Here is an 18,116-nt window from a genome sequence, read left to right as displayed (position 1 = left end):
GCAAACATCTGCTTGATGGCCTAATTAGGATCAAATTTTTATGTCTGTATGTGCATGCTGTCTCCCACAGTTTTTGAAATGTCTGCTTCAGATGTGAACCTGATCAATCTGTATTCATCCCTGCACCCATTCTGGTGGGAACTATGGTTTCCAGGAATTCCCTTCTATTAAGTGAAACAGCTGAAGGAGAATAATGTATTGTCAGTTTTAAAATTCACTGTTCGAGGCTTACAGCAAAAAAATACAATAGTTTTTTTCTTTACCAGGTTGTTAACTTGGGTAAAACAACAGATTAAAGACAACACATGACTTTTGCGGGTTTTTACATCCAGTTATTGGAAGAGATTTTGTTCACTGTTCTGTTGCATGAACAAATACACCATTTATCAGGCTGGTGGCCTCACATTTGAGTCCAGAGTCCTATACAGAGGAGTTCACGGTTGATTTAATGTACCCTTTCCTATACAGGCTTTAAAAAACTCCCCGAGCCACCTTTGTTGCAGGAAGGTGTTGAGGCAGAACAGGGTGGGGGGCAAATTTTATAATTTGCTGATATGCTTACGAGTTAGGAACTAAAGTTACCACAGAGCCAGGATGGTGTGGATTTGTGAAGTGGGATGCAGTGTCTCCAGAAGTTGTTACCCAGTTCATTATTTGAGTTATCAGCAGTCACTTGTAGAATTATTGTCACCCCTAGAGGTTTTTCAAATGTAGTGACATTAAAACCACAAACATTAATTTATTGTTTTGGGATTTCATGTGAGAAACAATCCCAAGGTAGTGCATAGTGTGAAATGATACATGGTTTTACTATTTTGTCTTGAAAAAGTATTGACCCCCTCACCTGGAGACCCCCAAAGTCAATGCTTTGAGAATTTACCTTTCACTGCAGTTACAGCTACAAGTCTGTTGATAAATGTCTAGAGACTGACATTTTTGTCCATTCTTCTTTTTCAAAATAACTCAGGGATGTCCTGTATTTAGCTCTATCGATCTTCCCTTCCAGTCTGATGAGCTTCCCTTCCTCTACTGAAGGGAAGCATCCCACACCATGATGCTGCCGCCACAATGTTTCGTAGTTGAGATAGCGTGTGCAGTTTGTTTTTTTGACAAATTTGCATACATTTTGTATGTTGGCCAAAAAGTTTTAATTTAACTCTCATCTGATCAGAACATCTTCTTCAATATGTTTTTTACATCCTTTACACGACTTGTGGAAAACTGCAAATACCACTTCTTATGTCTTTCCTCAGGTCCCATAAATGTGTTAAAATGGCCCAGCCAAAGTTCAGAAGTAAATCTAAACACTTGCATCTGTAATTGCAGTAGGGATCGTTCTACAGAGTGTTGGCTCAGGGGATGAATACAAATGCACACTACATTTTTCTGATTCTTTTTGTAACCATGTTCATTTTTTTACACTACATTGTGTTGTTCTATCACATAAAATCCCAATAAAAAGCATTGCACCTTGTGGTTGTTACATGGCAAAATGTTCAAGGGGGGCTAATAGATTTGCAGATAGTAAAATGACTCATAGTGATGAAATTCAGTACGTGCATTTGTGGGACCATTGCTGATGCTCCTTTTTTTGCAGTCTGTAAACACACAGCTGAAGGCTTCAGGCCTGTTAGCTGACAAATGGCTCTACTTTGAGAGAAGTGCTCCCATTTTCTGATGATCATGTAATCAAGAGCAACACCTGTTTGCTTTTATTGTCTGTTTTTAACTCAATACTGAGTGGTGTTTTTGATAAATAAACCAGACTATAATGTATGATTTAATATCTGAGGTTGTTTACTTCATTTCATGACCACATGTTGACCTTTTTTTTTACACGCATCAAATATTTAAAATCTTAACATGTGGAAAAAGGTTGTACCAGCTTTTTCTAGGACTCTAAAACTACTGTTACATTGAGTTGTTAACTGCATCTCCCGTCATCGGTCTTTGAGACCTACACCTCCACTTAGAGACTGAAAGCAGGGCAGCGTTTCCGAAGAAACTGATATAAGTAGAGACTTCTCGGCTGCTTCCTTATTCAGGGGTCGCCACAGCAAGTCAGTTGAATATGCTCTCAGACTTGGCAGAGTTTTTACACCAGATGCCCTTTCTGACGCAACCGGGAATTGATATGGGATCTCTTGTATCGAAGGCACAGACTTCCCCCACTACCATGAAGAGACTATAAAACTGATTAATGTAACTTAGTAAAATGCATTGTTAGGAAAAAGAGCACAACCAAATTCCAATGAAGAAAAAACTCAACCCATTGATTTTATTTGACATACTGAGTAGTGATTTTTTTGGAGTCAATTATTACTGCTCAGGACCCAAGCTCTGCTTTCCTCACAGTGCTCTTGTTTCCTTTTATTGCACTGTTACAAGGACACACAGGTACTGTACTCACACAGACACCAAAACAAAGAATAGCACCATTTTTTTCCTCGCTACAATGCTCTGTAGCAGATAAACGCGTACAAGTATGAAGCCGAAGCATTTGAACATATGTAATCCATCTCAAGCTTTTTTTTCCTGCTGCCTTTCTACTGAGCAATGCCTCATACACACCTCATCTCCCCAGAATTCCCTCTAGGCCTTGCCCAAAGTGATGCCAACTTTTAAAGATTCTCAAAGGGGAGCAAATAATTCACAGAGGCTTGCTGGGTTTCTAAACGTGACAATTCTTATATTTTAGTGCAAGGTTGGAGAAATGTGGAAATGGAGTTTGGGGATTTTTTGCATCTTGGATTAAAATAGTTAGTTTTGTGCAGAAAATATTTAAACCTGAAAGTATGTATCATATTAAAATTGCCATTAAATTAACAGCAAATCTTAAATATACATGATGAATGAAAGCTACAGTGGTAGGATTATTTTAGTTTTTCTAAGCCAGAGATTGGAATTTGGTCCTCTTACCTTTATTGACTATTTGATCAGAGCATTTTTCTGTTCATAACATACATCAAAGCTAAGAACTTTTACCCATTTTCTGTCAAACACATCGACCAGCAACATTTCACTTTAATTGTTTTGTTTTTTAGGTTAGGAATATTTGCTTTGATGCTTTAATGGGTATTATTTTGCAATTCCTTAATTTTCCTTTAGGATTCAGAACTACAAGCCTTTAAAAGAAAAGGCACCTTTTCGTCTCTTTTGTGTGTTGTCATTCTTAGCTTTAAAAATAAATCAGAATCTGAGATCAGCTCTCAGGATATTGGAAATTGAAAATATTGGCCATATGCATTTTTTAAAAAGTGGTTATGCAGAAAATGACAATTTACAGCCAATGCAGTAATGGATGATTTACATTGTTCTCTGTGAATTTTCTCCTGTGCTTTTTGCAGTTATATCCCACTGTTTGTTCCTGCCTTGTTCACAATAGCTGCTTCATTATTCATTCTGCACAATTTCCTATTATTGGATCATCAACTGTAACTTGCTCTAGATTAAGTGTTGTAATTTGCCACACAAGTGTGACCACCCCTCCTTTCATTCTGCTTCTTTCTTCCCTCCAGTGCGGCTGCGATTAAACCGTTTATCCCTCATTGAAGAGTGCATCGCCCAGTGCTCCATAGCCTACACAAAATCCGCCACTCTGCTCAATCTGGCCTCGCTTCTCAGAGTGTCAGGTACATGCAAAGTCACCTCTAATTTTTTTACTCATATTTTTTTCTTTTTGAGCTTTTTCATGTTGAAATGTGATTGAGGACAAACTTTGAACAAGACTGCCCTGCTGGTTATTGTGTGATGCTGCTTTTAAGATGAAGTGAGATATGTGTGCACGAGAGTTCGACCTAGATACACAATGATGCATGCATGGGGGCTTTTAGCAAGGTTGCTGACAGTTCGAACACAACAGAGAAAGAAGTCAAATGTTTTCAAGCAATGATCGATTCTCAAACTCGCACTAATGAAAGCTAAACCCACTTTTTAGTTCACATAAACATTATATTGAAAACTCAATCTTTTTGTGCACTGAAACATCTTGCACTTTTGCTTTCAGAGACTGAAAAAATACCAAACCATTAGGTCTTTATACTAACATCTTCCTGCATAAGAAGGAAAGTTTGCTTTAACCTGATTGCTTTACTGTGTTATTTTGCAGAAACTCTTGATTTTACTTGGAGTTTAGGTAGTGTTTTTGTTAGCACAAGATTAGCGGATAGTAGTTGTTACCAACAGTAAATTAACAAAATGATTTTGATTCATTTACATTTCATTACCTGTGTGAATGAGTTTAAATGACTAAAAACTCTGCTTTGGGCTATTTTCATCATCACATATTACGTTTTACAGGATTTACACTCTTCACTGGAGAAATGTTTGCATCAGCATTCATATTGTAATTCTAGTAGGGGAATTCCATACTTTAAATTAAATAATTTATGATTTGTTTTGAGCTTTTGAATGTGGTGATGCATGCTGCAGAGCTCTTTGCACTGCAGCGCTGACCACATCGACCAGCAATGCAAGCAGTTCAGTACGTAAAGGGAGAAATGCACAATGGCTGCAAATTGTGGTAATCGATTTCACTCCTTCAATCAACCTTGGAGTAAACACTTTAAGCCTTTCAACTTTAATACCTTGATTCGAAGAGCTGAAAAAGTAAACTTTTACTTTACAGCAGAACCTGAAGGGAAATATGTCTCTTTTTTTTTTTAGATTGCAGCAACATTTTTGACGTTCTGTATAGCTCCAAAGTAAAATGTTCTCCCTGTCAAAAGTACAAGCTTTCACTCTTTTTGTGTCGCTGTATCTGTCTCTCCTGCTTTCATCTCATTTTTTCCCCCCGCATCTGTGAGCCTGTCCGTCTGTCCTCTCACTCAGAGACTTGCCACCAGCCAAAGGAAACCTGCTAACTGGCCTTGTGGCATTTCTGTGTCTGCACCCCTCACAGTTTGTCAACAGGAACCTCTCCCTGTGTGGTTTCAGAGGGGGAAAAAAGAAGGGAGATGAGAGGAGGAATAAACATTTTTTTAAATAAATAAATGCAGGAGGGAGCCTTTTGAAGGGTGCATAGCTCGGGGGCTTTGTGGTGAATATTTAATGCAGGTATCGCCAACACACAAGTTAAAAACACTTAGAGCTGGGTTTCTGCCGTGACAGAAATGCTCCATAAATCATTCAGTATGTGAGGTGTACGTAAAAAAATATATTAAGGAATCAGTAATAATAATTATTGAAATATTCCTTATTATTCTCACTTGCAGCCATTATTACCACTGATCCAGATCATTGCTTTTGGAGACCGTCTTTGTGCGACATTCTTCAACCTTTTGATCTGAGCCTCTGATAGGTCCATCAGGGAGAAGTACAGATATTGATCAGATTATCAATATGTCAGATTCAGAAGAGCTTAAAATAAATACCAAGAGCTGTTTGGATTTACAAACGGTACAGGCTGATGGTTGGTTTGTTCAAACACAAACATTCCTCTTTATTGAGGTCTTGACAGCCTTTGAAGACACCCTCTCTCCATTCACCCAGAAGATATTTGACAAATACATGTCACCCCCCTCTAGGTAAACATCGCATCTCTAACCGCCAGTCACTCTGCACACACACACACACACACACACACACACACACACACACACACACACACACACACACACACACACACACACACACACACACAGCACAGCCAAAGACCAGCACATTTCTTCATGCAGTGTCAGTTCTTTGATCCTCAGAGCACGAGTTTGTTCAGAAGCAGCGTCTATGTCTGTGTCCATTTTCATCTCTTTGCCACCCCCCTTTGTTTATCGAGCTGACGGAGAAATCAGAGGCTGTCCCGAATCCTGACACATCACCCAGTTCCCACCTTTATTAAGAAATCAAACTTGTTTTATTTATTTCCTGTTTAGTGAGACAGCAAGCTGACTGACTTCGAACATTTCAAATACTCTTTGGATGAAAAGACTTTAAAAATAACCACATTTACAAAGACATTAAATAATATGTAGTCTCAGACTTTTCCACCCTGTTGCTTTCAAGATTTAATTACAGTTGTACTTAGACAGATGTGACCTATGGAATCAAAAAGCCCAGATTTTTGCAAATTGTGGTATGTGGTTTGATAGCAGCCTTCAGGTCATCAGCATTGTTGGATCTGGTGTCTCTCATCTTACTCTTAATAATACTCCAGAGATTCTCTGTGGGGCTCAGGTCTAGCCAGTTTGCTGGCCAATCAAGCACAGAAATACCATGGTTATTGGATCAGCTTTTGGTACCTTTGGCAGTGTGGGCAGGAGTCAGCTCCTGCTGGAAAGTTAAATCAACGTCTTGATAAAGCTTGTAAGCAGAAGGAAGCATGAATTACTCTACAATTTTTGTGGCTGAGTTGGCTGTGGACCTCTTCAGAAACAGTAGACCAACACCAGCAGATGACATGGTTCCCCAAATCACCGACTTTGAAATAATCTTACTATACTTCAAGCAGGATTTGGTGCCTCCTCTACTCTTCTTGCAGATTTGGGGACCTTGATTTCCAGGTGAAATGCAATCTTTACTTTCTTCTGAAACTTCTTCTGAAACTTCTGGACTTTGGATAACTGAGCACCAGTCACTTGTACTGCATGTGTAGGATTAGTCTATGCATAGTGGCTCTTTGACTCCAGCTCCCCAAAATTCTTGAATGGATTTTGTTTAACAGTCCTCTCAAGGCTGTGGTTATTCCTGCTGCTGGTGCACCTTTTCTTACCACAATTTTACCTTCCACTCAACTTTCAATGAATATGGTTTTACCAAACAACCAGCTTCTATCACTGTGATCTTTTGCGGCTTACAAGCCTTGTGGAGGGTGTCATTGCAGGCATTTTTCATTAATTTGCTGATTAGAGTGTTACACCATGAGTTTTCAAAATTGAACAATTTCACACTTTTCTAATGTTCTAACGAGTCTGTATAACATGAGTTTCACTTTGTGGAATGAGTGACAAAAATATTTAACTTTTTCATGATACTCTAATTTGTGTAATTGTAATAATATTCAAAATCAGTCTAAGAATAAAATCATTAAATGACACCATAAGAGAATTCTCTGTCTAGATTGCAAACAGAAGTGTATAGAGTAAAAGAGGGAGCATAGAGTCTTCTCTGTTTGTATAATGAAAACTATGGCTATTTTTCAAATTAAGGTCTAAGCTGTGTGCACAAGTTTAACCAGAACATCCCCCCCAAAGGCTGTAAAAAAACTGTAAACTGACAGTCTGGGTTGACCCGCTGATAGAATGGCAAACTAACATCTAATGGCAGCCTAACACTGCTTTAAATCTACATTTTACAGGGTTTTGGATATTTTTAGGCTTAATTGTAAATCATTTCATAACAAGCCATGAAAACTGAGCTTCACAAATAGTCTAAAGCAATCTGACTGGGATTGAACAATTATTTAAAGAATAGGCAACAATTTCAGTCACTACATGTGCAATGCTGGTAGAGACACACCACAAAAGACCTACAGCTGTAAATACAGCAAAATACGTTTTTACCTCTGGGTATAAAACAAATACAAATACTAACAACATTGTTTTTGTCAAGATGTTTAAGAATGTATCCTTTTCTTTCCCTCTAAATTATATGCTGATTTGTGTTTGTTAATCAGTATAGAACATTTCAGTTCTTGTGTTTATGTGTGGCATGTCTCTGTGCCGGCTTAAACAAATACTTTGTGTGTTCAGAAGACAACAACACCGGGCGAAAAGGCCAAGTGCTGACCTTGCTGGCTGAGCAAGCCCTCAAATGTCTGGACTTCAAAGCCTCTTACATCCACTGTCAGGACCTCATGACTGCAGGTTTGTAGTTAAAATAACTGAACCAGGGTGCAGAGTTAAAGGAACAAACATGAAGTTCTCTGTGCAAGAAAATCATTCATTAAATATTCCCTTCGGAGTGATGTCAGTCTATTACTTTGTTTAAATTGCAAAATTATCCTAAAGAGAGCTCTGCATAAAGATTCAGTGGAGTGACTTGAGGTTTTTTATAAATATCGTTTAGTATGACGAAGATGAACGGTCTGAAAATATGGTAAATAGCACATTGACCTGCAATAACAGCAGCAAATTTCTTGTTGGATTCTACAAAATTAGAAATAATTGAACCTTGGTTTAGAGCTCAGATAAATCTCCTTTAGCCACATTAATAGTTATGAAAGGGGAGCTTATACAGGCAGCAAAAAGACATTTTAAGTGCTCTGAAATCCAAGATCTTCTAAAGTTGGCATTATCTAAACTCCATGTGCTTTTTAAAAGAAGCAGTCTGCCAAGTCCCTTTGAAATCTCTGTGATGGTCAAATAGCTCCTACAACTATTTGAATGTACGTTTGCAAGTATTTAAAGTTTGTGTTTGAAAGCAGAGAGAACAGTTGCATAGTTTTTTTAGGAACTAAGTCAAGGTGAGGTGTTGGTGCTTGAATGGGAAGAAGCTTTAGTAAATATAAGCACACGTTCAGTAGATTCTCATCAAGGTCACATTAGCTTTAGACTTAAATAAGTATTTATGTCCTAGTGATGGTAAGCTTTTTTATACTCTTACTGATTAATTTATATTCTTTACGTTTGTCTTCATTCTGGTTTGTGTTATGCCATTAAAAGTTAATTTAGATGCAAATTAAACTATTATTTAGATCCTTTTTTATCTGACTTTATCCTGGCTCATCTTTAACTGTAGCTCTCTTCGTCATTCCCCTCATTGTGTTGTTTACCCAGGTTACAGTCCAGCATGGGAGGTGTGCAGTTTGCTCGGCCAGAGTGAGGGTTATGGAGACCTGGAGGTGCGACAAGAATTGTTAGCCTTCGCTTTGACGCATTGTCCCCCTGACAACATCCACGCCCTCCTAGCTGCCTCCAGTGACTTGCAAACTCAGGTTTGGACAATATGGCCTTTTTTAAATAAAAACCAGACTTAAATGCTATTTAAGATGTATGTTTAGTTTTTAAGCTTGTATTCACTGTGAAAGAACGAAAACAAGTTGATCCTAGATTCATGAGCAAAGTAATTTTGCATGATTTATGATCACTATTATACATTTTTATTTTTCTCACTTTTAAATCACAAACTTCATATAGTTCTATTGGTGTTTATGTGATATAGACAAGCAGAAAGTAGCTTATGTGAAAGAAAAATTCTAACATATATAAGTGGGTGTGCTACCTTTCCGTGAGGTAGTCTTGTTTTATTTATTTTTTCATATCAGTGATCATTTAGGAATCTGGGAAGGAAATTCTTTTGCCTGATGACTACTTCCAAATGGTCAGATAATTATTAGCTTAGAAGAGAGTAAGTATTACTAGTAGTTTCACTTAATGTTTCAAGCATTCAGCATCCCGAGGTGATTTATGCATCTTTGTAGTGTAGCGAACAATAATGTGATGTTATTAGGTTGTTGCCTTGATATCTGAGTTGCAGTTGGGTGGATTCTATAAATGTAGTTCACGTGTGGTATCTATGAGTTTATCTCTGAAGGAAGTTGGTTGTTACCACATAAAATAATAATAAAACACAGTGACGTTTGCAGCTGTAAAGTGATAAGGTGTGAGAACATTGTGTGTGAATGCGATTTGAAAACGCTGTAATTAGATTTTTCAGTTCAACCGCTTTTTTCAACATCTTTCTCCTGATTTCAATCCAACCGTTTCTATGTCTTTACTTTTAGTTTGTGTAATAAAGGATTGAACAGTGTCAGATATTCAAAATGAAGTTTTTTATTGTTTTTGCAGCTGCAAAACTGCAGCTCTGAGATACTCTTTAAATTATTTGGATTTCTGTATTTTTTCATTGATTCTTAATATCTGCATTATCTATAATTATAGTCAAATGATTTTCATGTAACAATATTTTTAGAGTCAGTCAGCCCTGAAATATTTATAAATTCAGTTTTTCCAGTCTGCACTATGGCATGACTGACATGAAATGAACCTTTTAAAGTTTTGAAATATACACCACAGCTCTAACCAGAGGTTACAATAACAAATTTATTTTTCCTTATTTAGATTATTTTGTAGTTTTACCCTGTCTTGTCAAAAACCAAATGTTGAAGCTCATAATCATCGAGGAAGGCTGTTTCATCTTTGAAAATGTCTTCTTTCAAGAGTTTTCTGCAGCTACCTCTCTGAATTGTTTGTCTTGTTTCTATTTTTGGGTTTGCATGGAAAAGTATATGCTCAGCTAGGTTCAGGTTAGACACCTGTCTCGGCCATTCAACAGCCTTAAAGTACACATCTGTACACTTCAAAACCTCTCCTGTTACTTCAGCCAGCAGTCACAAGGTCGCACAGCAGTGACCCAGTTACATTGGCAGACATGAATTCTTATAACATCCGATTGACTTGACTCTATTTGACAGATGATGCCTTTGTTTTCTTTCTCTGTACTCCTCTCATCCAGCTAGGTTAGTCGATGTGTCAGCTGTCCATAGAATCTGCTTTCAAAGCTTGGCAGATTGTTCTGCACAGGAAAATCAGATCCAGTGTTTCTCCTTTTCACTTTTACTAATAGTTTGACATGTGTGGTTAGATAATGCTGTGTATTTACAGGAGTATCATAGTAAGAACTTTTTTCTCCTGAAGAGTGTCTTCAGCTCTTTTAGATATTGCAGCAAGGTTATTGTCTCTCAGGTTTTAAAAATGTTCTTAATTAAGAAGGATTTTAGTCATATTTTGCAGTTGTCTGCTCTTGGATTCAAGGCCTTTTTGTATTGCAGAACTTGCCTCTGTATCCACTTGTTTCATTAGCAACTTCTGTTTAAAATACATATTAAAGAAGACTGAAGATATTGTAGAAGAGGATGAATTTTGATGGCATAATCTGAGAAGATACTCTGAACGAGGGTTTTGCCACAAATAGGCAAAATGGATGATGGTGTGGTGAATGAAGAAAGTAAGAATGAGGAATGAAAGGGGGTAAGGATTGGTAATCATAGAGGTTGAGATGGGAGAGACAAGGAGAGAGGAAAAAAAACTAAGAAGGTAGATATGTCGAATGAAAGGTAGGGATGAAGGATTTGGGGTTAAACATTTGAGGCTCATGATGGTGGTATTTAAAGAATGGGAAAGAAAGTGCTGAACAGGAGAGCTAAGCATAAAGACTGCTGGTTAATTAAAGGTGTGGGCGAGACATGGCTCTACTCCTGAAACCAGGTGAATACATTACCTGCATTTGTTGAGTCGGCCATGATTTACCTTCTACCATTGCATCAAAATGTTTTCCAAAGATGGGAACCAAGAAATACATTTCTCCTCCTTGCTGCATATTTGTTATATTCCTATTTTTTATTTTAGATATCAGATTTTGTATCTAGTTTGGACTTTTTTTCATTATGCTGGTTTTCTAGCTCCTGATCAGAAATTGAGATGACAGCCAGAATGCTGTAGTACATATACAAAGGCAATAAATGATTGGACACTACATATTTCTTTAGTAAATAATTTATTTTGTTGGTTCTTCAGGTGTTGTACCAGGCTGTTAATTATCAAATGGAGCCTGCCAAAACTGAGACTGGACAAGAAGTCACTAAGGCTGACTATTTAAAGGTTTGTGTCATTTAATGTGCTTGCCTTACATGATTATATGATCCCTGTCTGAGCTTGTTGCCTGAGTATACCCTGGTGGGCAATATTTTGAACCTTTTGTTCTGTTTGTGTGTTTTCCTGCTGCTTCATATTTAATGAGTTGTAAACCTAATGTTAAGGTCTGCTCCGTTCCCTTGGTTAATTTATGCCCTTTCTTCTTGTCTTCAGCACTCCCAGCTTTATGATGCCTTGAGTGGGTGTTAATGTTTCATGACTTGAACTGCATTCCCTTTTTGTGCGAATGGGAGCTCATCTGAAGCTCCCTGTTGTCATTTTATTGTTATATTGATGTCACTACTCCTCACTTGTATATATTTAAGACCTCTAGATGTCTGTTTGCATTATAATGTATGTGTGTATCTGTATTTTATTCTTGTCTCTCAATCCCCTGTCTCTCAACCCGTTGCCAAATTAATTATGGAGGAATAGTGCAAAATAATTTGGATCTGGCCCACTTGCAGTCTAAATGGCGCTTTGAGAGCATGTGGGCATAACATGGAAATGTGAAACTTTACATGGAATTTGGTTACATAGTTTCAAAATGTTTTGTCAGCATTATTTCTGAAAAATTATTTCCAAAATAACCTCCCCCATGTAAAAAGTAATTGTCCCCTAAAACTGATAACTGCTTGTGGTATTCTTGGCAGCAATGACCTCCATCAAGTGTTTTGCAATAAGTGGTAATGTGTCTTTTACATTGCTATTGAGGAATTGTAGCCCACCTTATATTCAGAACAGTTTTATCTAAACTGCATCTGTAGGTTTTGGAGAATACACTGCCCATTTAAAGTCAAACCATAGCATCTCAATCAGATTTCCTGACTTTTCTATGTATGTATGTAGGTAACTTTATTTATCATCTGAACTGGGCATGTGTTCCTTTTTGCCTACTGCATGCTGTCCGATGGGTTCTATTTGAGTAATGTTTTGATTCTATAGATCAGTAAGTAATCTGGCCTAGGTGTCATAAGTGAATTTGAGCCAAATAATCTGGATAATCATCATTAATTTACGATTTATTAACAGGGACATTTATATTTTGACATGTTTGTTTGGTTTAGGTCTTTATTTAATACCATTAACCCACCTCAACAGTCATGTAGTTTGCAATTAAAAGAATAGTGTTAAAAAAAATCCCGTTCTATCATGTAAAGTAATTTTTACTTGTTTAGCCCCTCACATTGCATACAACACGCCAGAGAACTTCTCTCTAACATATGTAGTTTCTCTTGTCACCACTTGGCAGCAGGCTGGCACAGCTGGAGACCTCCTTCATAGGACCACGGCAAAGACCATGAAAGTGTTGACCACCACAGGACTGACCACCAAGGCTGTGCTGACTGCCGTCAGTGACCACCGTTGGTGGAAAGAGTCCCTCAGTTACCTCCATCCACTTCAGGTATCAGCACACTGTTTTTTTGCTGAATTAACGGGCCAGTGTTGTAAACAGAGGTGCAGACACACAAACAGTGCAATGAATGTGCAGTTATCTGACTTCTGAGGTTTCTGAATTTACTATCATTGCTTTTATGCTCATGGTCCCTTTTCAGACTTTATTAAAAAATTCAAAAACCAAAGTTCATCTTTTGGATAATTAACTGACGTCCTTCTAAATACTTTATTATCTGGTGGTTAGGAGGTCACCAAGGGGGAGCGGGGTGCCATCTTTCGGGGTGGCTGGGGGTTATGATGCCTACATGGCCACAAGTTACTAAAGAAAGAGAATATGCAAGGATATGAGTTGTGACAGAGCGAGATGACTGTGCTGTGGGCATGTTGTAAAAGTTTAATGATATTTTGATGGCTCCTCAGGGTCATGGAGTAGGAGCCACCGACCAGGAAGGCGTGTTTGAAAACTCCAACCTGGAGCGCCAAGGCTGCAGCCCCTTTTATCAGGAGCTCATTGAGGATCCCTATGTAGACCCGGTGAGTGGTTAAGACCAGTATTTACCATGGCTCATTATTTTCTACTGCAGGCCGTCCTCTTAAATAGCAAAAAATACCTGAGTAGACTTTTGACCCAGGGCATTTAATTTGATTTCCCCCCCTCATGACTTATACATTCCTTCACAAACTGTGTCAAGACAAAATGAATATTGATTTCAGTCTAAGTAATTATTATGCCAAAAGCACTTTGGAAGCACTAAAATCAGGGAAAGCATATTATTTTTAAGATGGATATTATGTTAGTCAGCAAAATCCAAGATGACTTAAAAATAAAAAAGTTGTAACACACTGCATATATCAACCAGAACCGAAAGGTGAACATAAAAAATCCATAAGAAAAGAATGTTGAAAGAGGGATTTATGGAAGGAGAAAAGTGCTACATTTAAAAAAAGGAGTAGATTGACCTTTATACTTAGAAAATGGTCGCCCTGGGCCATAGCTGCGCTTTTTACTCACAGACACAAATCATATGGATACGTAAAGGAGTGGACATGAGGTAAAGGCAGTAAACAGTAAAGGCCGATACATCTCCTCTCATGACACTTTAATAGGCCTCTCCAAATCCCTTCTTTTACTTCGTCTCCACCGTTGATCCATCTTCCATCATCCATCTAGCAATAATTACTCCATGCGTCCATCTCTCCGTGCCTGATCAGTAGGGTCATTTCTTTACCATAGGAGTTGCATTGAAGTATAAAAGAGACGAGGAAGAGGCTGATTGAGGGGGAAAGAGACAAATGCACCGAGACAGAAAGATGAATAGAGTGTTAAAGACAGACAGGAAACATTCAGTGTAGAAGCAATAGCTCTGAGGCAAGTGGGAGGAGAAACTTCATTGTTCACAATTGAGACACTTGAGCAACAACTTGCCAAACAGCAATCCTATGAAGCTATCAAAAGACCTTCTGGTTGAAAATCTTGTTCAGCTCTATCGTTCATTTGTCTACTCCATCTCTCATCTGTCTTAACTCCATGGGAAAGAAGACGCTCAGTCATCTTAATCACATCTCCCTATTTTTTCTATTTTCTTTTGTAGTCTACCCGTCTGCAAGGATTTTGTTTTAACCCTAAGGACTTCATCATTCTCTCCTGTCTTGTCTCTTAGAGCCAAGATGTTTACTCATCCTACAAAGAAACGCCTCAGGAAAACTTTGCTGAGGTTTTGCTGAGGACGGGGAAGCTGGCTGAGGCTAAAACTGAAGGAAAAACCTTATTTCCTGCGACCGAAGGTAAACATCTGGAGCATCACACTACCACTACCACATTTGACCTGTTATCAGTTTTATGATGGATGTAATGGGATGCACACCCTCCAATATGTTCCACCTTTTTTAAAAATGTCTGCCAAGATGCATTTGGTCAATGTGAGGCAAGCTTTTGAGTTCCTTTTGGTCTGCAGATGTTTTCTTCTGAGAACAGCCCACATTCACTTTTGACATCCTCCCACCTGTAGTGTGGATTGTCTTGTACTTTTTCAATTAATAATTGTTCTGTGGTTACTGGAATGTACAGCATGGACTATTTTGAATTGTGTAGAACCTTGACATTTCCCACAGACACTCAATGCTTTCAATGGGTATGATTAATATCAGGCATGCTCTTATACATGAAATGGAAGCCAAACATTCCAGAAATGTATTGAACAATTAAGTGTCACATTTTGACACGCATCTATATCCTTTCTAATCCGAAAAACATGTTGGTCAAGTTAATCTTAATCTCCTAGTGTTATGGTTTGCTAGATAGAACCCCAGAATGGAGACGAGCAGGCAGCGTGATGGTAAGTAAAAAAAACAAACAATTTAATAAAAAACAAAAACTCACTCTAAAAAGAGGCAGGAACAAAACAACGAACGGTCAGGCAGAATAGGCCAAAAACAGATTTGGCCAGGCTGGTCGAAACAGGCGTGGCGTGACTACACGACAAGAGCAATATTTGAATAATGTTTCCGCAATGTACAACTGAACAGGAGTGAATATATGGAGAGTAAACCAGGTGGAGCTAGGAGACAGATTAGTTTGGAGCAGGTGAACCGGATAAAGATAATTAACAGACAGAACAGAACGTGGCTGGAGCAAGAACAGAGACTCTTGAATACAAACAAAAACTAAAGCATGACCAGAACCAAAAACCAAACTTGACAAAACATGAACAAGACTAAAACATGACCAGAAAAATAATAAACAGAAGCATGATTCAAAAACTGTGAGAGAAGTATAAGAAAAACCCAGAAACCAAAAACCAAACAACCCCAAATCATAACACCTAGAGGTATAGATAATTCTGGGCTTTGCTGTAGCTTAAGGTTCTTTTCATAAATCACGTAGGGCTTAAATTGAAATCACAGTTGTCTTAAAAAGATCAATTTAACTTCATAAAATTTGCAGAAGCTCCGGTTTGTAAGAAGGTGATTTGTGGCTTGTGGGTAAACGGAGTCAGTATTGTTTAACTTGAACTATTTCTCAGTGCTTTATCTCACAGTTGAAGCTGTGTCATTTGCCAAGAGCACAGTATGGTCGATCCCCTTGCACACACCCTGCCCTCCCTCACCTCATCCATCTTAGCCACGGAGCCCATGTGTGTTGGACTTGAGGATAACATGGGAAGAATAGCATCGTACTGCTAATTAATGTATCGTCATGCGTCCTGCGGCAATGGTAATTAATGACTGATCACTGCACTGGTACTAGAGAGATAGCATCATGTCAAAACATCAAGGCCATGCTGTATGATGGATCACAGCTGCTCAACAAAATCAATGCAGCAACAAAAATAAAGTGCCAACATGTGGGTGCGTGAATAACTATCTCTGGCCAAAGAGGAGCAGTGTGTTAATATGCCTCCACATATCTGCTTTACACACACACACACACACACAAGCATAACCAAACTAAGGCTCTGTCACGGTTTCTTCTGTCATTCAAATGCGATTCTCCCTCCCTAAAAGTCACCTTCCCTTCGTTGTGAAGCACGACGTGTTGTGAAAGAGAAAAGCCACTCTGGACGGCATCGTCCCCGATAACAAGCTTCGATTAATGACTGCCGTATCTGTCTGCTGTTCTGGCTGTCCTCATAAACAGACTAGGATATAACCTTTAAGAAAATAAATACACTGATTTTTCACCTGACCCCTGATAAGGTGGAGGTAATTAATGATGACACGGACAAAAATTGACTCAGCGTAATTGAGGTCCCAACCAAAGTTCTCAAAGCGAACAGACACAAAGATGCAGACTTTACTGAGTTACACACTGAGCATTAGGTGCTGCCACCGGCTGCATTGTGACCAGGCTGTAATCACTTGTTTTTCAGCCAATATGTACCGGCATCCTGCTAACAACATGGCACATTTAAGTTGACGTGGAAACCCAAATGAACGTGTGCATCAAACTCTCCTTGTCTCATGGCCCCCTACTCCTCCAAAAGGTGTATCTTTATCAGCGTTCCCCTTCATCTTTTTCTCAAGCAGAAATATCGCTAGCTTTAAAGTCAGGGTTATCTACTTTGAGTGTATGAATGTGTGTGTGTTTACCCCTCTGGTAATTCCTGTCCCGATGGTATCTGTAACTTTAGAGAGGCGTGTAATCAGCTCATTCTGAGGTGTAGCTCATTGAAACCCAGGGGGTAGGAGAGGAGGGAAGAGAAAAGTGAGTTGAAGGAGGAGGGTGGGTTCACTTCTTAAGAGAGCTGTTATGGCTCTTAAAACCTCCTCCGCCCCTGCTCACACATTTACACAGAGTAGTTTCAGCTGAACATGTCAGCCACAGAATGCTCCTGCACACATGCACATCATGTGTATTTTGTTCTCCAGAGCTTGTGTCTTCCTTTGGCCCTGAACCTGTCTCTTAGCCAGTGTCCATGCTCCACTTTCTTCTTTCGGTTCCAGTTAGTCTCCTGCTCTTATCACAAACACAGGCCTCTTCTTCTTTGTGGACTACAAAGTGATTTTGTCAGCTTCTCTCTGCTCACTCCCACCGTTTCCTTTGTGTGGGATTCAGTTAGCAAGTGATTAATTAAATGCATTCGTGTGCTCAGAGTGGGTTGGGTTCATCTGCGGTGGTAAATCTGAAAATTGTGTGTGATGCGTTTGTTTCCTTTCTGAATACTTCCTCTTTCAGCCAGTCAATCTTTGTTTTCATTTTGACTTTGTAGGTCTGATAAATCATATTTGCCAGTAGGTATTTGTATCATGTTATGTACTGTTTCAGTTGTATTTGAAGCAACTGTTTTGTTGACATGCCAAGAAATGTAATCAATCACTACTGAAATGTTCAGTGTAGCAACTTTTTGACCAAAAAAAGATTTCTGATTAACCTAATGATGTAAATGATTGAAAACCAGTTATAAGAATGATAGATTATTGTGAACATTTTAGGAACTGGTTTTATAATAAGGCATTTTACCTATTTTTCTTCACATTCATTTAATATTAAAGAAAAATAAGTTTGGCAAATACAAAAAATTTATTTTTGCATGGGGTTCTCATTTATTAGGGGTTAGTGGCTTACCTAACCAACCAGGTCCTATGTATTTACCTCCCTTTTCATATCTTCTGAACTTTTTGGAAGGTGTGTGTCCTGTTACACCTGGGCTA

At 38.5% G+C, this 18,116-nt stretch overlaps 1 protein-coding gene across 5 annotated transcripts in view; it reads left to right on the top strand.

The window, feature by feature from the left end:
- nbas (NBAS subunit of NRZ tethering complex) overlaps positions 1 to 18,116 on the top strand; it is a 233,695-nt gene that overhangs the window by 95,870 nt on the left and 119,709 nt on the right. For 3 of the 5 annotated variants that reach the window (XM_047387103.1, XM_047387100.1, XM_047387104.1), the window contains exons 33-39: positions 3,519 to 3,632; positions 7,686 to 7,799; positions 8,712 to 8,869; positions 11,451 to 11,534; positions 12,820 to 12,972; positions 13,386 to 13,499; positions 14,627 to 14,750. In XM_047387103.1, coding sequence (XP_047243059.1) covers positions 3,519 to 3,632; positions 7,686 to 7,799; positions 8,712 to 8,869; positions 11,451 to 11,534; positions 12,820 to 12,972; positions 13,386 to 13,499; positions 14,627 to 14,750 — 861 coding nt within the window. The remainder of the gene's footprint in view (positions 1 to 3,518; positions 3,633 to 7,685; positions 7,800 to 8,711; positions 8,870 to 11,450; positions 11,535 to 12,819; positions 12,973 to 13,385; positions 13,500 to 14,626; positions 14,751 to 18,116) is intronic. The other 2 variants (XM_047387102.1, XM_047387101.1) reach the window with 2 other exon arrangements.

This window comes from Girardinichthys multiradiatus, chromosome 15 (genome assembly GCF_021462225.1).
Source record: "Girardinichthys multiradiatus isolate DD_20200921_A chromosome 15, DD_fGirMul_XY1, whole genome shotgun sequence".
In the NCBI taxonomy this organism is placed as follows: domain Eukaryota; kingdom Metazoa; phylum Chordata; class Actinopteri; order Cyprinodontiformes; family Goodeidae; genus Girardinichthys; species Girardinichthys multiradiatus.
This window is presented reverse-complemented; position numbering and strand designations above follow the sequence as displayed.